Source organism: Boleophthalmus pectinirostris, unplaced genomic scaffold (assembly GCF_026225935.1).
Source record: "Boleophthalmus pectinirostris isolate CB_2022bp ecotype Guang Dong unplaced genomic scaffold, ASM2622593v1 HiC_scaffold_14, whole genome shotgun sequence".
In the NCBI taxonomy this organism is placed as follows: domain Eukaryota; kingdom Metazoa; phylum Chordata; class Actinopteri; order Gobiiformes; family Gobiidae; genus Boleophthalmus; species Boleophthalmus pectinirostris.
The window spans coordinates 24,492,966-24,520,079 of NW_026571047.1; the positions used below are offsets into that span (position 1 = coordinate 24,492,966).

General features: G+C 40.7%; 1 protein-coding gene across 1 annotated transcript in view; it reads right to left on the reverse strand.

The window, feature by feature from the left end:
* LOC110174582 (glutamate dehydrogenase, mitochondrial) overlaps positions 1-27,114 on the reverse strand; it is a 30,863-nt gene extending 3,749 nt beyond the window's left edge. Inside the window, exons 1-10 of the mRNA XM_055150221.1 lie at positions 26,527-27,114; positions 19,602-19,682; positions 18,370-18,425; positions 15,686-15,749; positions 13,046-13,140; positions 8,843-9,022; positions 7,339-7,476; positions 4,681-4,818; positions 3,981-4,061; positions 1,334-1,457 (exon numbers count right to left, since the gene is read on the reverse strand). Of these exons, the coding sequence (XP_055006196.1) occupies positions 1,334-1,457; positions 3,981-4,061; positions 4,681-4,818; positions 7,339-7,476; positions 8,843-9,022; positions 13,046-13,140; positions 15,686-15,749; positions 18,370-18,425; positions 19,602-19,682; positions 26,527-26,923 (1,354 nt within the window). The 5' untranslated portion in view covers positions 26,924-27,114. The remainder of the gene's footprint in view (positions 1-1,333; positions 1,458-3,980; positions 4,062-4,680; positions 4,819-7,338; positions 7,477-8,842; positions 9,023-13,045; positions 13,141-15,685; positions 15,750-18,369; positions 18,426-19,601; positions 19,683-26,526) is intronic.

A 27,114-nucleotide genomic window follows, 5' to 3' on the forward strand; every position in this document is an offset into this window, starting at 1 on the left:
CCGTAGGAAGAAGGACAATAACATCTTTCTCCTTGATAAAATTCACCAAACATTCTCTTTGTTTCGGCTTCAATCTCAGGAATCGTTTCCAACACAGAATGTCTGTCTTCATCTACATCCATCTCGACGCTTTGTTTACTGTTGGGCTGAACCACAAAAGGGACACAGACAGACACTTGAGTTTGACGTCATGGCTTCACAGCTCTTCACTGATTAGTCGTGCGCGGTCTACAACTTCTGGGGTTCTTGCTAACCGTCTAGTACAGGGGTCGGCAACCTGCGGCTCTTTAGCACCCCCTAGTGGCTCCCTGGAGCTTTTTCAAGCATGAGTGAAAATGGAAAAGGAATGATTTTTTTAGTTGTTGTTTTAATATGGTTTCTTTAGGGATAAAACCCTTGTTCATCTCTGGTCATGAATTTGATCCATCAGCTGTGTGTGCAAATGCAAACACATGAAAAGTGTTTCAGCTGAAGCAGGGGTGGTGTTCGGTGCCTCCACCTGAGANAAGCAGCAGATGTGCAGAAACTAAATAAATAGAGGAGCAACTTCAACCCATTATCTGTGAGCTGACAGGCTGTCAATCAAACTCCCTACGTTTCTAGCGTAACTGACTTGCCTGCGCGCTGCCATTACGTGGTTTACGTACGACTGTCACGCAGTCCACAGACGCAAGACGCACAGACGCAGTTTACTCCACCAACGCAACAGTTCTTAGCGGCTTTTTTTTTACCTATATCTTCCTCGCAGTTAGCACAAAGTTTGTTGCAATGGCAGACAAGAATCCAGGAGCAGTTCGCCGCAAAAGAAAGTCAGTTTTTGAGGTCGCTGAAAGAAGAAGACTAAAGCAGCGAAGCCAAACTAAGGTGATTCTTGGAAGATTCATTCCAGCGATGGCGCGACTGAAGCAGACGCAGGGTCTAAAGACTGACGCACTGGTCGCCAAATTACTCCTGGACAGGTCACTTCTGCTTATTATGAAAACGTACTTTATTTCCAAGAGCTAGTCAAACGTTTTTCAGGACACGAATGCGATATCCTATGCCTGAAAACGTAATTTTCAATGCAAAGAAAGAGTCCGCTTGCTGCTGCGTGTTGTAGTAGTAGCTTCATTCGCACTGAATCTCCACGCACCTTCTCTGCACCCTTTACTGCTCCTCTCCCCGCTCCCCGTTTCGCTCTTCTCGCTCTTCTCCCTGCTCCTCACTGCCTCACTTTTCTCACTTTCTGGCGTAAGGAGGAGGCGGAAGTTTCTACGTAGGGAATCTGCGCAACGCGCACCGAAAATCCTCTCCCCCTCTCGTCGCGTGGAAATGATGAATAAAATGTACTCACTGAGCAGGTGGTAGTTGGAGTCCCTCTCGTATTTGAAGGTGAGTCGGCCATAACTGACGTGGTTCAGATTCTTCAACCACTCGAAATAAGACACAGTCACACCACCAGCGTTCAGATACATGTCCTGAAAGAGAGAGGACAGAGAGAAGGAGGAGGAGAGAGAGAGGGAGGGAGGGGAGGGACACAGAGACATGGCAAGAGAGACAGAGATAAAGAGGGAGGGAAAAAAGGAAGACACAGACAAACAGAAAAAGATGGAGGGAGGGAGAGAGAGAGCGAGAGACAGAGGGAGACAGAAGGAGAAAGAGTGGTAAAAGTGAAAAATAACATCAAAAACAGGTAATCTTGTTTTATCTTTTAAATTAAACAAAAACATCCGAGGTAAACTTTTCTTAACTTTGCCTGAGAAAGCCTCGAGTCGCCCTAATCTGAACAGAGAAGCAGAGAATTTGTAGGTTTAAGTTAGAATATTAAAGCAAGATCTTCTTCCTCCAAACTGGACAAACTGCTCCGGATCATGAACACTCCTGCTCATCCACACACAGAGGAGATAATACTCCCTACAACTGTACAACAACTCACCTTTATGTAACAGATAATACTCCCTACAACTGTACAACAACTCACCTTTATGTAACAGATAATACTCCCTACAACTGTACAACAACTCACCTTTATGTAACAGATAATACTCCCTACAACTGTACAACAACTCATCCTTACTTCAGCCTGTATATTGTTGAAATCTATTATTGTTACTATATTTCTATTTTTACATTTTATTTATGCAACAGTAGCTCAGTTAGAGCGTTTGTTCACTGATCTGAAGGTTGGAGGTTCAACTCCCACTCTCGATGTAATTATATATCTATCTATATATCTATATATATCTATACATCTCTATCTCATTGGTTGAGCGGTCAGATTCCCGGGCCACAGGTTGGGTGATGTGATCCCAGCTCCCCAGATGAATGCTGTCGTTATGTCCTTGGGCAAGACACTCCACCTCACCCCTAGTGTCTGTGTACACTGGTGTGTGAGTGGATGGTTTGAGTGGTTCCTTGATGTAAAGCACTTTGAGTTAGATTCATCAGCTGGACTCATTCACTCGATGGAAGGCGGGTACTTTTTGTATTTAACCGATCGCTGCTATTTGGTCGTGACGTATGTAACGCACCAAATCCCGTAGGAAGAAGGACAATAACATCTTTCTCCTTGATAAAATTCACCAAACATTCTCTTTGTTTCGGCTTCAATCTCAGGAATCGTTTCCAACACAGAATGTCTGTCTTCATCTACATCCATCTCGACGCTTTGTTTACTGTTGGGCTGAACCACAAAAGGGACACAGACAGACACTTGAGTTTGACGTCATGGCTTCACAGCTCTTCACTGATTAGTCGGTGCGCGGTCTACAACTTCTGGGGTTCTTGCTAACCGTCTAGTGCAGGGGTCGGCAACCTGCGGCTCTTTAGCACCCCCCTAGTGGCTCCCTGGAGCTTTTTCAAGCATGAGTGAAAATGGAAAAGGAATGATTTTTTTAGTTGTTGTTTTAATATGGTTTCTTTAGGGATAAAACCCTTGTTCATCTCTGGTCATGAATTTGATCCATCAGCTGTGTGTGCAAATGCAAACACATGAAAAGTGTTTCAGCTGAAGCGGGGGTGGTGTTCGGTGCCTCCACCTGAGAAGCACTTTCCCCGAAAAAAAAAAAAAAACACGTGCGCAGACGGACCGCTCAGAACAACATATAACGAACCAAACGGGATGCTCTGTCCAGATGCTTTGCACCACCTTGGAACCAGCCGCGGTCGAGCGCGGAGGACCGGAGCAGCCCGGACCTGTGGTCCACAGCGCATTCTCTCTTTTCCCGCACGGAACCAGCGCGCAGACGACTGCACTGAAGCACTCGGACCCAGTCCTTTGCGCGCTGGTCTTGCTCACCCCCGTCTGAACCAGGACATGGAGGACGAAGCCTCCGGATCATCTGATCAACACTGGACCCCCAGCCCCGTCTTGAGGGGCTGTGCGCTGACTGCTCCCGTGTGTTTGGCGCTGCTGCCCGAGTTCAGAGCTTCTGCTCCGGGCTGATGTTGCGTACAAAGTTCTACATGCTGCTGTTTTATGAGTGCTCCTATGCACGATCAGAAGAAATGCGACTGCTGCTCTGAATGCTTCCATCATCGTCGTCAAAGCAACAGGTAAACGTCGGTCGCACTTTCAGCGCGTCAGTTTACACGCAAACGTGAAACCGTTTTGTTCTATTTGTAGCCTATTTAGTCATTTTAATAGTCGGCTTATATAGCTAATATACTGACAGCCTATGTTGCTTACATAAGGCTTTTCATTTTTTGCAGCTCCAGGCAGGTATGGTTTTTGTTTTTTTGGGCCAATATGGCTCTTTGAACATTTTGGGTTGCCGACCCCTGGTCTAGTGTATTCTGACTCCTGACCATGACCAGTTACCATGTCTTATTTGACATCAGTCTCTTGCTCAACGCTGTGAGCTACTGTGTCCAAATAATTTCCCTTGTTGATCAATAAAGTCTAAGTCCAAGTCCTCACTGATGACTGTTATATTATTATATGTGTATTGTATATTATATTTGTATTGTATGGTGTTATAGGTTCAGTTTAGTTCACGTACAGGAATAACCATCACGTTGTTTTGCAGGAAGACCTTGTCAGCTTCAGGAGTTGTGGGTCCGTTGGCACCTTCAGCAATGATCTGCTCAGAACAAAAATTAAAAACAGTTTACAAGATCGGAATGTAGAACTGCATATATTTTAAACACTATGAACTTAATTTCTGTCCTTTTTTTTTTTATTGTTGGTCACTGTAAATGCCGTCACAACGTTTTAAGTTTTATTAATATCAGGAAAGTCACTCAGTCTCCTTTTCTTTTGCTAATTTGTGTCATAATGTCTCTCAAATGCAGAAGACATCTCCTCTTGAAAAGTTCGGAACATTTTATCCTTTTTTATATGTAAGGAGCCATGTTTTTGACACGAATGGTGCAAGCGTCTCTCTAGTTGCTAATGTAAACAAACTCCAAAAGAAACACACATCAGCTGTCCAAATATCAGTATTAAACCAGGTCATTTTGGTAATCGTGAGCTTTGCAGTCAGGCATATTTCTGTCATGGAACGAGTCAAGACGGAGCTAGTTTCAGCTCAGGATTTCAGGATAAGCCTGGACTTATTAAATGACTTTGATGGAATACCCTCAATCAAATAGATCAGAAAAAAGCGTAATATGGGATCTTGAAGCAAATATTAGAACTGTAGGACACCACTAGAGGGAGCTTGTGTAGCACAGTTGGAGTAATTCATGTTCACACTGTACCTTGGCCTTGATTCTGGGAGCATTGTTCCTGGTGAGCTGCTTCTCTCCGGCCGCAGGGATCAGGATGTGACAGTCTGCCTCCAGGATACTGCCCTCGTACGGCTTTGCCCCTGGGAAGCCTACAATAGTGCCGTTTTGCTGTAGAGAAAACACAGAAGCACATGTAGAGGCGCACACGTGTAAAGATGTACACACACACACACGCACGCACACACACAATGCATTGGGGCTGCACAAAAAATGTCCTTAAAGGTTAAAGGCACTATAAAGGTGCACTATAACTTTGTGGTTGGGGTGCATCACCTGCTTGTTTCTATGATTAGGATGGTCCATCAAAGCATGGTAAAAAATAAAGTTTCAGTTAACCTCGATTAGAACCCTGCATGATTTAGGAAGAAATTTAGTAGAAAAAGCAGATGTTTTAGAAGTTACTCAAGCTGCAGGAAGTTTTCTAGAAATTGACTAATTTTGCATTTTCAACAGTGTTGGGCACATTACTTTGAAAAAGTAATTAGTTATATTTACTAGTTATTTCTCCAAAAAAGTAACTGAGTTTCTCCACTATAAAAGTAACTAGTTACCAGGGAAAGTAACTACTGCATTACTTTTTTTATTTTTAAGGGCACACTCACACTAGGACTTTAGAACTGTGCCATGCTCAAGCTGAACCGATCAGTGATTTTGTCACCACGATGTGTTCCTTCAAAGTTCTTGATGGCATTCATCTGTGGGAACTGGAATCACACCATCAACCTGTGGGTCAGTGGATCTGACCGCTCAACCAGTGATGTTCGATGGTTCGAACTGTCAACCTTCGGATCAGTGGACAATCACTCTACCAACTGAGCTACTGCCACTCTGATCTGCCAAAAACATTTTTAGCCTGGGCTGATGATGAAGATTTTCAGAAGCTGCTAAAACTGTGTCTTCCAGGAGAGTCGTCAGTGCTGTCGCTGAAATCTTTATTCAAGATTTGAACTGTAGCCGAACAAAGAATGAAGATCAGAAACAGGACCTTCTGCAGGTGTCAAAGAGCACAGGCACATCTTTAGTCATGGACTTTCTAAGTCATTTTTATGCAAGTTTCAGTTTGTGTTTGCAGAATAAAATTACTAATTATTCAAATACTTCTAATTTGGTGAGCTACGTTATAGTCTAGGCTCTATAGGGCAATTTTCAAGTGTCTTGAGCAACTTCTAAATATTAATTTGTATAAAATTTGGATCAAAATATTTTGGCCAAATATGGAACCAAATGCAGGGTTCTAATCTAGAGAATCTAAAGAAAAATTCTGGACCACCCTAATGAATATGTCATTGTTGCTGCTTGGAATGTTCCACAGTATGACTTTAAACAGATCTACTTTACATTTATTCAAATACAGGGGGTTTTATAGCTCAGAAATACCTAGAACACAGGTGTCAAACATACAGCCCGGGGGCCAGATCCGGCCCTCCAAGACCTTTAATGTGGCCCTCGGTTGATTTTCTACCAAAATATTTTATTATATTTTCTATTAAAACATTGTTAATTTTCTGCGGTGCTGAGCATAACAGCGTCTCCAGCGTCTCTGTACGTGGCCCCTCCCACCAGAGCAGCACAAATGAAGACTTGTCTCTTTCCAAACGCTCTTAAAGGACGATCGTTTTGACTGTTGACCGTGACACCCTCATCAGAAAAATGTCCAACATGAGAAAAGTGGAGCCGAGTGCAGGATTTTCCAAGATAAATTTACTTATTCCTATTTACAAACAAGTTCATGTTAAAACATTGTGTTGAAATTGTATTTTTCTTAAAGTTTCAGGTTGTTCATAATATTATAATATTTTGTAAAAGAAAGAGTTCATCAATTAAAAAAGATTTCTGTAATAGATTTGTGTTTCTCTGCACAAATATTTGAACTTATTGTTATTTTTGGGGTTTATATGACATGAGTTTTCTGATCCGGCCCCTTTGGAATCAAAGTAAGTTGGATACGGCCCCCGGACCAAAATGAGTTTGACACCCGTGACCTAGAAGAACAAGCATTCTGACTGGGAGCGCGCTCGCCTCTCCACAAATTTGATCTGTCACTTGAACTGGTTTTGTCTCCATGAAGGTAGAAAGGTTTAATGTCATACTGTGAAATATTCCAAAGCAAAAACCTCTCCAAGGAGAAAAACATTTGACGGACCTTCCACCAGAAAAGTTACACAATGCACCTTTAAAATGAGTTTTATCCTTCTTTTACTCCAATTTATCAAGTTTGATTATTTTAGAAGTTTTGAAAAATCCGGTATTCAAATTTAAATATATATTGATACTTTGCAGCTCATGTCATCAATGTTCCCTTGGGGGTGATGTTAACTGGAGGCACTGCTTTGTCTGAAGCTGTTACTCAAGATGAACGTTAATCTGAGTTTTATTTTAACACAATCTGATCCTAAACAACTGAGCTGGAATTATAGTATATTACATTGGTCAACACTTTTAGATTAATTTATTTTTTTTTAAACTCAATTATTTGGGAGTTTTTACTAATGTGTGACCATGGTAACTGATAAACATCCCACCATAGACATACATGCTGCTGCCCCCAGCATGATGTCACTGCAAAGTATCAATTGTCTCAGAAAACCGGACTAGAGCGGTTAAGAACTGGACTAGAGCGGTTCAGACCAGTTTGTAGTCCTCCAGCTGCTTGGGGTCGATGCCTTCGGGGTTGTAGATGTTTCCGTCGATCTCGCCCACTCCCACACACTTGGCCCCGAACCTGTGCAGGTACCTCATGGAGTGAAGACCCACGTTACCAAAGCCCTGAGGAGAGAGAAAAGGGCTGCAATTACCCTTCAAAATAATGCCCAGGACACAGAAACATATGAATACCCTGTGCAATTATTTTATTATTATTAATAATAATAATAATAATAATAATAATAATAATAATAATAATAATAATAATAATTAATTAATTATTATTATTATTTATTATTATTATTATTATTATTATTATTATTATTATTATTATTATTATTATTATTTATTATTTTTAAATATTCATTTTATGTATTGATTTTTATTTATTGTTTTTTTTACCCTGTACTATTCATTTAATTGAGAGTTCTAAAGATCTACAGATGGAAACAAAATGCTCTGGCGCCCTCATGTGGCCATTATGGGCATTTTACCAACAAGACTAAACCCATCAATAAACAACTTAGAAAAGTTCTGAGTTGGTTCAGTTCTTTATGATAAGTATACATTTCATCAAACTTTTAACTGCTTATGTATGTTTTAATCACTCAACTCTTATCGTTTTATATTTTTATTATTTAATTTAAAATATAATATTTGTATTCTTTCACTTTCACCAGGTTTACACCAAAGTTTAGCAAGCATGGAGATTTTTTTTTAACTTTTTCATAACTTAAACATGCACAAAAATAAATTAAAAAAACACATAATTGATCTCTCTGACTAAGTCCATTTATTTGAAACTATAACTTTACCTAAAAATGTGCACAACATTTGTAATAAATCTTATAGTAAATCTTTATTGCCATTTCTAGTAGCGAGGCCTATATTTGCACTACAATTTAGGAGATATATATATATATATAGTTCAGTTTCTAATCGTGTCTCTGTATTGTGTGTATTGTGTTGGTGATAAAAGATAGACTTCTTGATCTCCTCCTATCGTGTTTAATCTTGAGAATGACATAATCCTTTCGTGGCACACAAAGAGATTACAGCTGGTTTAGTGTTGAGAAGATGAATGGTTGTGTGGCGAGCTGAAGCACAAAAGCCTTAACATCAATCACAAGCAAGACATTATAATTCAATACACACAAAACTTAAACTACTTTAGACTAAATATGTTGAGTCATGTAACTCATTTCTCTTTTCTCGCTTCCTTCTCCCAGATTGGGTGAGGAAGTCCTGCCCACAAAGGAGACACAGCGAGGAGAGAGGATAGAAACTCCTCACTGAAAACATTAAAGTTTGATTATTTTATCTGATGTCTGCCTCTCTCATTTTTACTCCTTCCTCCCGTAGTTTTCTTTGGGACACCACTTTATATGACACATTTGATTGACAGCTGAACCATGAAGGATCGAAGAGAGGAACCGAGGAGAAGGAAGCGAGGAAAGAGAATTGAAGCGCAGACAAAATGAACACCGACCTGGACTACGAAGGTCTTGTCTTGGAAGCCTGGGGTGAGTCCGAGCATGCTCATGTAGGAAGCTTCGTGGATGAAGTTTTCGATGCCGTGGAAAACTCCTCGTCCGGTGGCAGAGATCCTCCCGTGGATGCCCCCCTGGCTGATGGGCTTCCCAGTCACACAGGCATGAGCGTTTATGTCCTGGAAAAGACACAAAAAGATTTTAAACTTCTCGTGCCCTACGTTTTTGTTTTTTATAAGCTTTATTTGCTGTAAAGACACATGAATTAAACATTTGGAAAGAAAAACACAATATTGTCCTGGTGAAGACATTTCCTCGGGCAACTTTTACTTTTCTGCAGTGCCTGGATTTCGTTTTGTCTAAATTTCTATGGTAGAACTGGACCTAGCACCAAAACACACCTCTGACATGTTAGTGCCGTATGAACCATTTGCACTCTGAGAACCTTAAAGACCGGTCTCCTGCTTTAGTCCCTTTGTAGTCCTGGTTTAGTCCCAGTTTAGTTTTGCATGCTCCATCCTCACAAACAGACTTCTTCTTCTAGTCCCGCTGTAGTCCTGATTTAGACCTGCTCGAGTCCTGGTTTAGTTCTAGTTTAGTCTCGCACTCTATCAGACCTCAGCGACCAGGCTCCTCCCCAAGTCCCTCTGTAGTCCTGGTTTAGACCTGTTAAAATACGTGACTAAACTAGAACTAAACCAGGACTCAATCAGCCCTCAGCAACCAGCCTCCTCCCCAAGTCCCTCTGTAGTCCCTCTGTAGTCCCGGTTGAGTCTCACTTTATCTAGGAACCAGCCTCCTGCTTTAGCCCTTCTGTAGTTCTGGTTTAGACCTGCCTGAGTCCTGGTTTACTTCTAGTTTAGTCCCGCATTCTATCAGACCTCAGCGACCAGCCTCCTCCTCAAGTCCCTCTGTCGTCCCTCAGGAACCAGCCTCCTGTCTTAGTCCCTGTCTAGTCCTGGTTTAGACCTTCTTGAGTCCTGGTTTAGTTCTAGTTTAGTCACAGACTATCAGACCTCAGTGACCAGCCTCCTCCTCAAGTCCTTCTGTAGTCCTTCTGTAGTCCTTCTGTAGTCCTTCTGTAGTCCTTCTGTAGTCCTTCTGTAGACCTTCTGTAGACCTTCTGTAGACCTTCTGTAGACCTTCTGTAGACCTTCTTGAGTCCTGGTTTAGTTCTGGTTTAGTCTCACATCATCCATCTCAGACCTCGGGAACCAGTCTCCTGCTTTAGTTCCTCTGTAGTCCCGGTTTGGATGTAACTGAAGTGGTATCCTCAAAAGTACTACAGTAATATAAAGTACAATATAGTAAAACGAAGGGACCTACATAGAACATGATCTTTCCATTTCAGTGCAGACTATATGGCAAAATAACTGTTAAGCACTTTTAAATCTTAATTCTTTCTATTCTGAGTGTAATAATTCAAACTAAGATCTTGTCAAGACACTTAAAAAGAAAAAAAAAATCTACAATTCTTATCTAAATACTCATATATAAACATACCATGACTTTTTAAGTACAATTTAGTTTAAAATTCAAATAAATTGCAAAAATCTAAGCTATATTTGGTAGTTTGGTTGAAAGATTTGAAATGACTTGAAGCTCAAAGCAGATGACTTGGACTTGACTCGGACTTATGGGCCAGTGACTCGAGACTCGACTTGGACTTGCCTGTATTTGACTTGGGACTTGACTCGGACTTGAGGCCAAAGACTTGAGACTTACTTGCAAAACAACGACTTGGTCCCACCTCTGGAGATTGTTTTTAAGTAGTAAGTTGTATGCAAACTTGAAAAGGCACACTGGTTGGGGGGGGTCCGTCACCTTCTCGTTTCTATGGAAATGTCTGGAATGTTCCGCAGTGTGACAATAAACAGCTCTACCTTACATTTATTCAATTACTGGTGGTTTTATAGCTCGAAAATACCTAGAAAAACAGGCATTCTGACTGTGAGCGGGGTCGCCTCTCCACAGATCTGACCTGTAACTTGGTCTGGTTTGGTCTAAATGAAGACAGAAATGTGTAATTCTATATTGTGAAACATTCCACGGAGAAAAGCATTCGACGGAACCTCCACCTGAAAAGTTACTCAATGCACCTTCCAAAAAAAATAAAAAAATAAAAAAATCTCCAACTTTAGTATTATTTTGGGGGTACAGACAATATCATTTTCACCCCGAGCTTGGTAAAAAAGTCTGGCAGCCGTGTCCATAAACACTGCCCCCTGTGCCACGTGCCCACAGCAGGAATGTGACACTGAATCCAACACAGCGCTGACCCATGAGGCAACACTACAAACCCACTGTACAGCACACGGCTTTTACCTCATGTGTCAATGTCATAGCAAATGAAATCGTATTTTTACAGAGCCTGGGGAACTATTTTGAGTTTGACATATAGCTTTGTATCGTCTTCGAGGAAGCAGACGTCTGTCGTTGCTTCTTAGAGTTCACACATCGTTGGTCTAAAGTCTCACCTGCCACCGGTCTCAGTCCCCGGTCCTGGTTCAGTCCTGGTTCAGTCCTGGTTCAGTCCTGGTTCAGTCCTGGTTCAGTCCTGGTTCAGTCCTGGTTCAGTCCTGGTTCAGTCTGGCATCGCAGTTTAAGTCACAGAAAAGGGAAACAGGCATTATCAGTTTTTTCCATTATTCATTTAAAAACTGAAAAAACAAATGATTATCCATTTTTTTAATTTTGATTTTGGAGACAAATGAAGAAAACTGTTGCTGTTTTTTTGTTTTCTTATTTTTGGTTTTACATTGAAAAACGAATGAATGAACGATACACAGATTGATTCATTCACACATTTTTTGAGTTCGATTAATCCTTTATTATTAATCTGTGTACATCTCCAAAGCTCAAAATGCTCAGTTCCACCTTGTGATGTCATGAAGCAAGCGGTAGTTTACATCAACAAAAGGTTAAAGATGGCTGTTTAACAGAGATTGGAAATTCCAGGACTGAAATTATCCAAATGATTCTAGTGAAGGTGTATGAAGTTTAAAAACACATGAGCACTTCCTGTAGTACCACATAAAATCACAAGGTGGAGTTTTTTTTCCCATTTTAGAGAAGAAATTGTAAAATATGCAGTATTTGTGTGTTAAATGTGTGAATGAATCAAAACACAACTCCAGGTATGATTGTGATAAAGAAATAACATAGCATAGATCAAAAAATAGCCCTTTAATTTGTTTGCATTTGTTTCAAGTCACTGCACTGCTGTCTGTACTTTTGCACCCAAAAATCTACTCATTTTCAGTATTATTTTTAACAGAAATACATGTTTTTTTTTATGTTTTGCATTATTGTATTTATTTGTGTATCTTTCCCCTTCTTCTGCTCAGGAGATTTTTCTAACCCCAAAAACAGAATGACAAAACACTTCCTCAGCAGTAAAAGACAAACCGAAACAAAAGCGAAACAAAAAAGAGTTCTCATAAACACCCGATTTTCTCAGGATGTCTGGAGTTTGCTGATTAAGGTTTCGAACACCTAGAACTGACACCAACTGAAAAGCTGCTGATTTCAATAGAAAAGCCTTGAATATAAATGAAAAGACAAAGCTGTGTCCTGTTTGAGGCGGGAGAGGCAGGAAGTCTGGGGTCTCGGCCAAAAGCTCATTCCTCATGACTCATTCCTCCCAGAGTCTGACTCATTTTAGAATCAAATTAAAAAAAAACCTGTATAAACTTTAGTGTGGTCTGTAATAAACAAGAGGGTTTCCATAGAAATTTAACCAACTAGAAATGTTATAGGTTTCACTTGTGACCAAACTTCTGAATCATTGTGCAAAATTTGGACTTTAGTTTAAACCATGTCTAACCCAGAACTTAAACTGAACTAATATTGAGAGGGCCAAGTCTGCTTTAGTTCTACAAATGTTTGCTTTTTTGGTTTAGGTTTAGATTAAAATGTCACATTTTCATTAAAATATTGGTTGTGGTTATGGTTAAAGAATTGTTTAAAAGGATGTTATTTTCTGATCTTTGTTATAATGTTTTAATACCTGGAGTTGCGTTTTGTTTCATTGATTCACAAATGTTTAACACACAAACCCTGCATGTTTAGGCTGAGTTCTTCTCTCAAACAGAAAAAACTCTTCCACCTTGTGATGTCATGTGGTAATACATGAAGTGCTCCACTGTGTTTTTAAACTCCACACAAGTACACATCAAAATGAAAGTGAAAGTGAAACTCACGGTGTGTGCGATGGTGTTGGCGTAAGTATCTGCGATCCAGGACATCTCCCTCTCTCCAGTGCTCATGTCTGGGGCAGGGACGTCAATGCCAGGCCCTGAACAAGAGAGAAAATATATTATCATTTAAAAAAAACATAAGACAATTTTACTACAAGGGATTCTTTGTCTTCTTTTATGAGACAAATCTTTAAGGATGAATTTTCACTGCTCCTAAAAGGTTTAGGAATGTTCCACAGTAAGGCATTAAAGTTAGCCATCTCTATATAGACAGGTCACGTTACAGGTCACATATGTGGAGACGTGGCCCTGCCCAAAGTAAAGAATGCATGTTTTTCCAAGGATTTTGAAAGGATTTGCAAGGAGAACACCTGTAACTGAACAAATAAGATAAGAGGTAGGTTTAATGCCATACTGTGGAACATTCCATTTCACTGATCTTGCAGCGTTAGGATTCGTTCGCTCGATGGTAGGTGGGTCCTTTTTTTTTTAAAAATTTAACCAATCGCTGCTATTTGGTCCTGACATATGTAATGCAACAAATCCCGTAGGAAGAAGGGCCATAACGTCTTTCCCCTTGATAAAATTCACCAAACATTCTCTTTGTTCCGACTTTAAATTCTCTATCTTGGGAATCATTGCCAACACATAATGTCTGTCTTCATCTACATCCATCTCGACCACTTTGTTTACTGTTGTGTTGTTCCACAAAAGGGACACAGACAGATGCTTGAGTTTGACATCATGGCTTCACAGCTCTTCACTGATTGGCCGGTGTGCGGTCTACAACTTCCAGGGGTTTTGTAAACCGTCTAGTGTATTCTGATTCCAGACCTAGTCACTGGAGAGAAATTAAATTGAGCGGAGGCACTAGGTGGCACCAGCCTGGCTAGATTTAAATAGCTGTGTGTCCAAATATTTATAATATATTGTGATTGTAAATGTTGCTGATTGTTATCTGACAATTTAGTGTTTTTTTTTAACATTGGCTTATTTCTGAAATGAAAATGAGTTTTCTCATCTAAAATACTGCAGCATTCTTAGTATTGTATTGCATTTCAGTCCAATCTTAAATAAACTTTTCTCCATTCATTGAGCACCGTAAACATTGCTACACATGTGTCAGTGGGGTTTGAGACAGGTGCAGGGGCTCCTGAGGGCTTCAAATGTCCGTGAGAGAGTGGTGTGACCATTCGGGCTGCGTGTTCTGGAACCAGCTCCAAAAACAGACAGAGGAACGCAGAGGACCATGGAAGAGGAGGGCAGAGGGGGAGGGGGAGGGCAGCGGGGTAGGGGAGAGAGGGGAGGGGGCATGAAAGAGCCCCAGTGAATGTGTTTGTGCCATATTCAGAGCGTCAACAACAAGGTTGGTCATGTGCAGAGTGCTGCTGTGGCCCCAGGGAGGAAAGAAGAAAGAGACGAGGGAAAAAACAGCTTGTGTCTTTGTATGTGGTGTGTGCACTGTAAAAATGTTTATTATTTACATATCACTGTTAAATCTACACTACAAAACAAACTTCATTAAATTAAGTCAAGATTGTTTTACTTAAGGGTGGTTATGTAACTGTACTGAAGTCCCTGAAGTCTCTCCGCTCGTCTCCATGGTGGCATTTAACTAGTCGACCTTAAATGTTCGATTGCACCTCTCCACAAATCTGACCTGGAACTTGGTCTAAGGCAGACATGTCAAACTCAGGCCCCGGGGCCAAATTTGGCCTGCAATATAATTATATTTGACCTGCGAGATTATATCAAATATGTATTAGAGCTGCCCGCCGGCTACAGACAGACTATAGAGACATTATTTATTTAAAATGTTGTTATTATTTTATATTATGCTTGTTCTGGATTCAATGTTTAAGCAAAACTATTATTAAACATTTATTTTAATAAGAAAAGGTTTAACATTACATATCTCGAAAGAAGATTAAACTTGCAGATGTTGTTGAAATTTTTCAATAAATATTAAGTTTCGCCCACGACTTAGTCCCAGTTTTTAATTTTGGCCTCTGTGAATTTGAGTTTGACACTCTTGGTCTAAGGGACTCACTTGCTTGTCTCCATGGAGATGGATAAAATGCCATACCATGGAAAATTCCAAGTGGCAAACCATGCAACAGAAAAGTTACTTAAACCTTTTTTATTATTTCAACCAAAATGACGATTGAGGGGAAAAAAAAAAATCTCACTACATGCCAAATAATGTTAAATTGTTAGTAATAGAAAGACAAGAACTTTTTATCAATTTAAATCACTTGATATTCCTTTACAAAGGTATAATGGGCAAACATGTTCTGTCAATAATGTGAATAATTAGTAATATTAGAACAAAATACCATAAAACTAGCCATGGAAGTTAGAAGTGGCTCAACTCAGTGTAACCCATAACTAACCCCCCTTTGTTTAAACTCAATGCAGCAGAATAAAACAGCATGTCACAGATAAATACTGGACCTATGGGGGCATTCAACCTGTCAAACCTGTATTATTTTCTCTCAGTAAACAAAGTAACCTACAGAATACAAACTCACCTCACCCTCTATAAGCACAAGAGGCATTTTTAACTTGACAAATGTAAAATCAGGTGTGTTTAGTGCACGACGAAGAAACCCAGGCACCGTAGAGCCCCATTTTAAATCTCACCAATGAAGCCTTTCTTGGCCAATTCAATGGTGAACCTCCTGGTGATCTTCTCCAGTTCATTATCCTAAAGAAAAACAAAAACAAAACACACAGTCAGTTACAAGAAAATACATAGAACTGCATTAGACAAGCTCACATTGTAAAAGTGTTGAAATTACATTGTTTTTAAGGCTCAAGTAATTATAGAATAGTGTATGTTTTTTCATAATTTGCGTTTAATATAATTCCTACTACCATTTCAGTGACAATATAATGTCTCAGGTAGCATATAAAACATACAACTACATCAACCCAAGTAAATTCTCCTCCTAAACTGACCAGAAAAACACTCCATAAATTTCAGAATGATGATAAAAAATAGGACCGTTGCCATAGCGATGAAAAGCTTCAAACAAACAAAAAATTACATCTTTTTGAATGTGAAAAAAGTCCTCAAAATGTTGCACAATTCAGAAAGTTGAAACGGCCTGAATTCATGGGTATAGGGACGCCATTTTGAGGACTTAAAAACATTTCGCTCAGGTCTCAAACCCATGGAAATGTTTTGTCATTTGTTTTTGCCTGTTGTATAATCTTATTAGAGCCAGATCCATGGTTTGTGTGCTGCTCTACATATTTTTATCCTCAGAAGAACTTCATTTGATACTCAGGGCGTTCAGACTACACAATGATACAGGAGGAGTCTCAGTCTATGATCACAGCTCGTAGTGCCTCTGTCTCCGCCTCTCTCTCTCTCTCTCTCTCTCCGCCTCAGTCTCTTGCCCCTCCCTCTGCCTCTCCCTCTGCCTCTCCCTCTGTCTCACCCTCCCTCAATTCCCGTGTCTCTTACCGTCTCTCTCCATTTTTCCCTCTCTGTGTCTCTCCATCTCTGCGCATGGTTGTATGGTTGTCTCTCTCTCTCTCTGTCCCTCTATCTCTCACACACTCCCCATCTCTTTCACACTCCCTCCCTCCCAATGTGTGTGTGTCTCTCTCTCCCTCAGTCCCTACCTATGTGTGTCTCCCTTCCAGTGTGTCTCCCTCCCTCCCAGTGTGTGTCTCTCTCCCTCCCTCCCTGTGTGTGTGTGTGTCTCTCACCCTCCCTGTGTGTGTGTGTGTGTGTGTGTCTCACCCTCCTTGTGTGTGTGTGTGTGTCTCTCACCCTCCCTGTGTGTGTGTGTGTGTGTGTGTCTCTCACCCTCCTTGTGTGTGTGTGTGTCTCTCACCCTCCCTGTGTGTGTGTGTGTGTCTCTCACCCTCCCTGTGTGTGTGTGTCTCTCCCTCCCTGTGTGTGTGTGTCTCTCACCCTCCTGTGTGTGTGTGTCTCTCCTCCCTGTGTGTGTGTGTGTGTGTCTCCCTCCCTGTGTGTGTGTGTGTGTGTGTCTCTCACCCTCCCTGTGTGTGTGTGTCTCTCACCCTCCCTGTGTGTGTGTGTGTGTGTGTCTCTCACCCTCCCTGTGTGTGTGTGTGTGTCTCTCCCTGTGTGTCTCCTGTGTGTGTGTGTCTCTCACCCTCCCTGTGTGTGTGTGTCTCTCACCCTCCCTGTGTGTGTGTGTGTGTGTCTCTCACCCTCCCTGTGTGTGTGTGTGTGTGTGTCTCACCCTCCCTGTGTGTGTGTGTGTCTCTCACCCTCCCTGTGTGTGTGTGTGTGTGTCTCTCACCCTCCCTGTGTGTGTGTGTGTCTCTCACCCTCCTGTGTGTGTGTGTGTGTCTCTCACCCTCCCTGTGTGTGTGTGTGTGTCTCTCACCCTCCCTGTGTGTGTGTGTGTGTGTGTCTCTCACCCTCCCTGTGTGTGTGTGTGTCTCTCACCCTCCCTGTGTGTGTGTGTGTGTCTCTCTCACCCTCCCTGTGTGTGTGTGTGTGTCTCTCACCCTCCCTGTGTGTGTGTGTGTCTCTCACCCTCCCTGTGTGTGTGTGTCTCTCACCTCCCTGTGTGTGTGTGTCTCTCACTCCCCTCCCTGTGTGTGTGTGTGTGTGTGTCTCTCACCCTCCTGTGTGTGTGTGTGTGTCTCTCACCCTCCCTGTGTCTCTCTCACCCGCCGTTTCTCCCTCCCTCCATGTGTGCGTCTCTCTCCCTCCCTCCCTGTGTGTGTGCGTCTCTCTCCTCTCCCTCCCTCCCTGTGTGTGTCTCTCTCCCTCCCTGTGTGTGTCTCTCTCCTCCCTCCCTCCCTGTGTGTGTCTCTCTCTCTCTCCCTCCCTCCCTGTGTGTGTGTGTGTGTGTGTCTCTCCTCCCTCCCTCCCTGTGTGTGTGTGTGTGTGTCTCTCTCACTCCCTCCCTCCCTGTGTTGTGTGTCTCTCTCCTCCCTCCATGTGTGTGTGTGTCTCTCTCTCTCTCCCTCCCTCCGTGTGTGTCTCCTCTCCCTCCCTGTGTGTGTGTCTCCCTCCCTCCCTCCCTGTGTGTCTCCCTCGCCGTTTCTCCCTCCCTGTGTGTGTCTCTCTCCCTCCCACCCTCCATGTGTCTCTCTCCCAGTCTCTCTCAGTCTCTCTCTCAGTCTCTCTCCCAGTCTCTCTCCCAGTCTCTCTCCCAGTCTCTCTCCCAGTCTCTCTCCCAGTCGGTCTCTCTCCCAGTCGGTCTCCCAGTCGGTCTCTCTCCCTCTCTCCCTCTCTCAGTCGGTCTTTCTCCCTCCCTCCCTCCGTCTCTCCCTCCCTCCCTCCATGGGTGTGCCTGTGTGTGTGATGTGTTGGTATTACAGCAGCAGCTTACCGAGTAATTCCTGGGGTTGATCTTGACTCCGGCTTTGGCTCCTCCGAACGGCACATCTGGAGCGAACAACAAAGATTTAAACCAAAAAACCATGATTACAGCTACGGCAAGAGGAGATATTAGTCAGACCAGCTCAAGAGAGAGTGAACGGAAAATCAAGGACATTGTGTGGTTTAGTCTGTAGTTTAAAAAAAGTGCATTGTGTAACTTCTCTGTTGGAGGATCTGTCTGATTTTTCCCTTGTCTGGAATGTTTCACAATATGGTATTAATCCTTTCTATCTTCATGGAGACCAAAACAGACTAAGTTACAGGTCAGATCTGTGGAGAGGCGACCCCGCTCACAGTCAGAATCCCTGTTTTCTCCACCAAAAAAGTTACAAAATGCACTTTAAAGTCTTAAATTATGCAGTATTTTTTGTTGACCCCATTTAGTTTGTACTATTTATACTACTATACTGAAGTGCATACTTAAAAGATGCACTATGTAACTTTTTCATTAGGGTCTGTCACCTGCTTGTTTCCACGGATATGTCATTGCTCTCCCTGGAATGTTCCACAGTATGACATTAAACAGCTCGACCTTACATTTATTAAATTACAGGTGGTTTTATAGCTCAAAAATACAGCATTTTGTAACTTTTCTGGTGAAGAAAACAGGTATTCTGACTGTGAGTGTGTCGCCTCTCCACAGATCTGCCTTGTAACTGTCTGGTTTGGTCATCATGAAGATAGAGAGGATTAAAGCCATACTGTGAAACATTCCAGACAAAGCAATAACATCTCCATGGAGAAAAGCATCTGATGGATCCTCCACCAGAAAAGTTACACAATGCACCTTTAAAGTTTTTTTTTTTTTTAATTACTTTTATTGGTGAGATTATACATAAACTGATAAATTATAGTTTTAAATAAGTGGCAGTGTGTGAAGAATTTACAAAAGGACCACAACATCTGACCAATGTTATTAAAGAGACTGTTGAATAAGAAGTCAAATCAGGACATTTTGTGGTTTAGTCTCAAGTTTCTCTGTGATTTTAAATTTTTTTGCCACAATTGCACATTTACTCTTCCTATAGTTTTGATGTGCTCATTTACAGGTAGTTTGATTTTCATGTAAAAACAACTATATTAATCTACGTTCGAAAATGGGCAGCAGGAGTCAAACAGAAATGCATCAGTTCATTTTTATCATCAGTCCAGTGTTTATAGAAGATTTAAACAAATACGCACCAACTACAGCACATTTGTAGGTCATCAGAGAGGCCAGGGCCTTCACTTCATCAACGGACACATCTGTGCTGTATCTGATACCTGAAAACACACAAATATTACGTCAAATACAGTATAAAAGACAACATAAAAACAGTGTAAAGACAATGTAAGGAGTGTAAAAAACGACATAAACACAGTGTAAAAAAAAGATGTAAAGACAGTGTAAAAAGCAGCGACGTAAAGACAGTGTAAAAAAAACGACGTAAAGACGGTGTAAAAAAACGACGTTAAGACAGTGTCAAAAAAACGACGTAAAGACAGTGTCAAAAAACGACGTTAAGACGGTGTAAAAAAAAACGACGTAAAGACAGTGTCAAAAAACGACGTTAAGACGGTGTAAAAAAAACGACGTTAAGACAGTGTCAAAAAACGACGTAAAGACAGTGTAAAAAAAACGACGTAAAGACGGTGTAAAAAAACGACGTTAAGACAGTGTCAAAAAACGACGTAAAGACAGTGTCAAAAAAACGACGTAAAGACAGTAAAAAAACAACGTTAAGACGGTGTAAAAAACAACGTAAAGACAATGTAAAGACAGTGTAAAAACAATGTAAAGAATGTAAAAAACTATGTAAAGACAAAGACAGTGTAAAGAACGATGTAAAGACAATGTAAAAAACAATGTAAAGACAATGCAGAGACAGTGTAAAAACAATGTAAAAACCAATGTAAAAAACAATGTAGAGACAGTGTAAAAAACTATGTAAAGACAGTATAAAGAAAGACCATGTAAAGACAATGTCAGCATGTCAACGACAGTGTAAAGACGGCGTAAAGATGGCGCAATACCAGATATGTTACAAAAAAAAAGATATTCAGCTGAATTATTTAAGTTTGTTAGAAAATGAGGGACATTGGCTTCATTTTTATTTAACATTTTATATTTATTCTATTTATAGTATGTTTCAATCGTTATACTCCATTGTCCACGTATGTCACATCACATTACATATTTAATTACAACTCCATGTGAAATGCATGACAAACTCTAGACCACCAACTTGTAATAGGAGTTTAAGCAATAAAAAGACAAAATGTTACAAAAGAATAAACATACAGACTATTTTTTTCCTCTTTTTTCCTCAGTACTAACCAAACTTGGGCACTGATTGTGATTATGTGCCTTTTGACCATTGCAGTGTCAGTTTCTTGTAGTATTTTATTTAAAAAAAGAAAGTTCTTAGCTCAGTAAAATTAAAATTAAATTAGCTCACATTACTTTTAAGCTCAATAGATGTTGAGAATGACGTGGTGAAAGTGCTTATCTAAACTCATGTAACAGGAGATCCAGCCACAAGCACCGACTCTATTATAAAAGATCACCGCTGCATCCAAACAAACGGGCGTGTCCTGATTTCCCGTCCAATCAGAGCAATGCATCCGACCCACAACCCACTCTCACTTCCTGTTATGGGAGGAAAGGGTGGGGGGGTTAGTTATGTCGTCGTGGCAACCAACCCGACACCATAGGCAGGCACGCTCCCCTGCAGACCAAATATAACTGGACCAGACTCAGCTTACTTACACACACAGAGAGGAACCCAAGGACGCACAGTAGAAAAGATTTAAGACTCAAAACAAGTCAATAAATCCGCAAAGTACAAAGGACGCCCCGCCCTCAAAGTGGTTCATCAAACATCAGAGCACTGAGGAGTTACTAGGATTTTGGTAGCACTGAACAAGCGGGTTTTGAAGTACACAGCCTCCACTACTGCTACTACTTACTCGACCACTTTCAGATTATAATTTATCAAGCTTTTCCTCCCTTCTTTTCAAGCCAAGAATGAAAATGGGTTAAGATACAAAAATTTAAAAACTTTATTTCGATACCGATACCACCATAATAATAAAAAAACTCCTTATTTCGTCAATAGAAAGACGTTTTCAGCATTAAAATTGTAGTACTTTCTTTTCTTTTACCATCTGTATCTAGTTTCGAATACATTTTTTCTTTCAATAAGCATCTTTTTCAAGACGCTGTTTTAGACCCTGGTTTTAGACATGGTTTTAGACATGGTTTAAGACATGGTTTAAGACATGGTTTAAGACATGGTTTAGCCCTGTTTTTAGCCCTGTTTTTAGCCCTGTTTTTAGCCCTGTTTTTAGCCCTGTTTTTAGACTTGGCTTAGAACTGGTTTAGTCCTGGTTTTAGATCTGGTTTAGAAGTGGGTCCACGCAGCATATGGGAAGGGGGTAGTTGATGTTGTGGTGAGGCCGGTATTGAACAAATACTTGATTTAACAGGCATTAATGTCCTCAAGGTTGTAACGGAATAGATCATAACAGAAACTTAATAATACGCTTCAAGCTCAGATGTGACGTCAAATCTGATTGTTGATACTTTTAACCAACATACTAATATCAAAAGTCTGGTTTTAATCATGATTTTTGAAGTTTTTAAAATGCCATCGAGTCATTATTTCCATGTAGACCGTTTCTGATCAAGACCAAATAAGCACTTTTTTGTAAACAATGACGTTATACTTGTTGGCATACAGCTTTGTTGCATGTTTGTGGTTAGTGTTAGCAATGCGAGTCAGCTTGCGAAAGAAAATACAGTTAAAGAAGACCTACTGTGCTTGCGTTTGCTGTGTAGTTATATTCATAATAAGTTATAATAATGACACCGTAGACAAGTTATGTTGGAATTTGCACATTTCAAATTCACAATATTGATCTAAAAAGGTCTTAAAGGGCCCATATTATGCTATCTTCTGATCCATGTTATAACGTTTCCTCATCAAAAAACAAACCAGAGTTGTGTTTTATTCCATTCACGCATGTTTACCACACAAAACCTGCATACTGAGGCCGAGTTCTTCTCTCAAACTGAAAGCACTCTCTGTGGAGCACTTCCTGTATGACACTTCCACATGACATTTTTCAACTGTATACACCTTCACTAGAATAATTTGGATAATTTTAGCCCTGGAATTGCCAATGTCTACTGAACAAAAAGGTAAAAAGTAGCTGTTAACTTGAAAACTATCACTATATGACAGCATTTTGAGCTTTTGGGGGATGCAGATGCAGATGTGTGAATGAAACAAAACACAATTCCAGGTCTGTTTTTGATGAGATAACAACCATATAACATGGCTTAAAGCTTACAAGAGTAATTTTGTGTAATATAGGACCTTTAAAGTAACAGTACTGCTTCTTAAACTAACCTGTTATATGAAACGTGTATATTAGCATAAGATTACATTTACATTTTATATTCTAATTTCCACAAGAGCCCTCATATCAGACGTGCACAGCGGTTTTAATTTACAAAGTAGGACAATGGTGTTGGAGAGGACATAGGAGCTACAGCTAATAAAATTATACACATGAAAGCCTATCTGCCCCACTCCCATCCGGTCACTGATTTACTGTACTCACTCAACCAGGAGACGCTGTCAGAGGAGCTTTGTGTAGTGTACATTTAATTCAGGCCAATTTGCCCTTGAAATCTATTGTAGACCCAACAAAGCAGCAACTATAATAACATATGCTTTTGTTATTGTTATTTACATACAAATTATATTGATTCTTTGCTGATTTATGTGATAATAAAGCTCAGAAATGGACAAAACTGAAGTGAAAGTAGAAGTGGACTAGACTTAACGCAATATATGCACACTTAGAGGAAACGACAGCCTATAAATTAGACCGTCAGCAACATTGTGTGCTTGGTGAATAAAATGTTGTAATGTTGGAAAGTGGAAGTGATTGAGAAAGAAAGGCTCATAATACTGATGTAGTCATTCAGTATTCAGTTTTTTGTACAATATAGGCTGCACTAAATGTTTTTATTATGCTAATGTTTCCACTGGGGTTCTATATGGGGTTTATTTTTATTTTATTATTTATTTATTATTTTTATTTTATTATATTTATTTTATTTTATTTGTTATTTATTTTTTTTATCTTTATTACATCAAAACTGTCCAGTGTTTGCTGCTCTAACTTAATTTAATTGTTTTTCTATGACAATTACAAATTTCTGAATATTTTTTGATTGTAAAGTTAATGTTCCAAAGAGATATTACCCTATTTTCCGAAGATAAGCCACATCAACTAAATTTTAAAATGCCAAACAAAGAATCCGTCCATATATTAGTCGCATCCTTTAATTGGCCGCTTTAGAAAAAAGTGGAGGCTTATGGTCTGCAATTTACGGTACATAAACTGGTCAAAATAAGCAGTAAAATGCCAACATTATCAATTGTCTGTTTAAATTTAAAAAACATATGTATTCTAAGCAAATTTATGGTACAGGTAGTGTTAAAATCTAAGATGTATTGATTTGATCTTTTCTCCTTTACAGTCCTTTCTGCAATACAATAGAGGTGGGAGATACGACAAAAAGTATGACAGTTTTTTCCTCATATTGAACGATCACAATTTCTCTATTTTATCGTCTTAAAAACAAATAAATGGGCCAAGTTGTTACGATGAATGAGCTCAGTTTGTTTTTAGAAAGGTACTTCTTACTTTTCAGTCCAGTTCAAATAAAAAGTAGAAAGAACAGATGCCTAGATTTAAATGTAAGTTAAAAGTATCCACTTTAAAATGTACTTAAAGATGGTCCATCACCTCTTTTTTTTCTACGGAGATGTCATTGCTCTGCCTAGAAAGTTCCACAGTGTGACATTAAACAGCTCTACTTTCCATTTATTCAATTACAGGTGGTTTTATAGCTCAAAAATACCAAGAAAAACAGGCTTTATGACTGTGAGCGGGGTCGCCTTTCCACAGATATGACCTGTAACTTGGTCTGGTCTCCCTGGAGATAGAAAGGTTTAATGCCATACTGTGAAACATTCCAGACAAGGCAATAACATCTCCGTGAAGAAAAGCATTTGACGGATCTTCCACCAGAAATGCACAGTACTTTCACTTTTGTACTCTACTCTATTTGTTACTTTTCAGCACAGGAAATGACAATTTATATCTCGACTAAAACTGAATTAATTGCACAACCCCACACACAAATCCCCACAGGTTAAAACTAGCTCTATAGGACAAACAGACAGATCAGCTCCAACCAGTGTCAGCCGCTCCGACCGCCCTGAGTCTTAAAACAGTGCCCTTTGTATCTTAACCCGACTGAAGGGTCTGTGAACTGCATCAATGATTAATCTCGAAAAATAACCAGAGTCGAGAGCGAGTTGGTGGAGTTTGTACATTCAACTGGACTATAGGAATTTAGACCCAATGAACAATGAGTTTGCAAGAGACTGTGCTGATACAAGCAGTTATGTTTTATCTGCATTTCTATAGGAAGAGCTTTATAGGGATGTAACGATACTTTTCACGATACGCATCTCACGGTACGATATTTATTTTTGTGGAAGCCAACACAATTTTTGAATATACTTCTTTTCTCTCATCACAATCCAAATAATTAAGATTTAAAAGTGCTTAATAACAGTTATTTACAGTTATTTCAGCATGTACGTTGGACTGAAACAGAGCAAAGGATCATGGTCTATGTAGTTCTCTCTGTTTTCGCACCATAACAATGAATTTAAGCAAAGAAACTTGTAATTCGATATATTTTGATGGTCCATGATATTGTTGTGAGACTTTTGCCGATACAATATCACAATATTTCAGTTATTGTTACATCCCTAAAGTTTTATAGTCAATAACGTGGATGTCTATACTTTTTAAAATTATAAATATTTGATTGTGGTGCCATAGATGCTTATTGGGGACAGTTAAAAAGGGGAAAAGTTAAGGATTTCACTATATTTCTTTTACCATGATATCAAAAACAATTGCAAATTTGTGTAATAGGAGTAATTCAATCACTACATGTTTAAATTTCCCTGTAGTCACCAAATACAAGTTTCTTTCAATATACTGTATATGACCACTTATCCAATGCAAGATTGTAGGCGACTATGGCAATGGCTGCTCCAAAGCTCATGATGATATAAAATGATAATGGTCGCTTTAAGTCATAACATTTTTAATTGATTTTATGTCAAAAGTCAGGCACTAATGGCTACATACCATTAGCCTATATAGATTTTCATTTTAGTGTATAATTGTATTATGGAAACGTTTGTGACTGACTTTCCTTTATCATTTGAGATGAGAGTGCACGTGTATTGGGTTATACCAGTTGTTTTACAGTAGTGATTCTGAACCTATAGCCTTATCTGTTTCCACACTGCACTACTGTCCCTTGGCTCTCGTGCGGGGCCCTCCCTCCCCCACCTGTCATAATGCTGACAAATAGGAAAGCCTGGAAATACCACCTCCTCCTCCCACCCCCAGACCCATCAGAGCTGCACTGAGCGCTGGAGCAGATGATATGACCCTTGAACAAAGAACATACTCCTCTGTCACTGCGTGCACGGTATTTGCTGAAGGCACGTACACGTACACGTACGCGCTCGTGGCGTGAGGAGGAGTGGGCTCCGCACGATCTGCGTAAACAAGCCAGGCCCCTGCACGTGCGCCCTCACAAACACGTGTGGGGTGATCCAAGTTTTAAAGGTCTCCCTGAAATCATTAAACCGCCCATCTGCACAATATAAGTACAATCTGAGCTGTTAGTGATGGTAAAATAGACTAAACAAAAAGTTTATAAAAGAATCAATGTAAACTGAAGCAGATCTACAGGTGAACAGGTGTGAAAAAGGTCATAAAAACAAGACGACAATAAAAATGACCAAAGTTGATCGAATATAGTATTATTATTAATATAAACAGTGAAATATCAGGTAATGTGGAATGAATGAAAGGCCATATGTTGCACTTGGAGAGGTGCCGCGCCTGTGCCACAGTAGCAGTTGAAGAAGCTAATAATAAAGCTAAGTGAAGCTAAGTAGCTCCTGGAGCTAGCTGTCATGGCACCACTGTGCCCAGCTGGCCCGCCTCTTACCTCCTTTGCAGGGCGTCCTGTGCTGGCTGTGCTGGGCGCGGTAGCCCTCCACCACCTCCCACTCTCCGTTGTCCCTCTTGATGGGGAAAGACACGCTGAGGACGTGGTTGCAGGGCTTGATGATGCGGAGGATTCCCCGCACTCGGTGTCTCTTCTGCTCGGGACTTTCTCTGGTCTTCAGGTCCTCCACCAGCTTGTCCTCCACGATGGCAGCGCCGCGGTCGAAGAAGCCTTCCACCATGCGGAAGAAGTTGGGGTCGTCGGGTTGGTCCGCGGCGTCTGCATAGTGTCGGACCCGCATCAGAGACGAGGACACAGGTAGAGCAGACTCCACACAGCCGGAGGCCAGCGCGCTACCGGCCGAGCGGCTCAACAGCTCCCCGAAATAACGATACATGACTGGGACTGAACGGGCTAACCGTGGACAAACAAACTAAACGACACGGACGATGGGGATGACGACGGGAAAGGGGTGGGTGAGAGACACGGCAGCTCCTCACTGTGTGCCGTCCTCAGGCCGAGTGAGGAATAACATCCCGGAGAGTGCTTTAAGCCACCGGAGCAGCGCGAGGCGCACGGAGGAGGAGG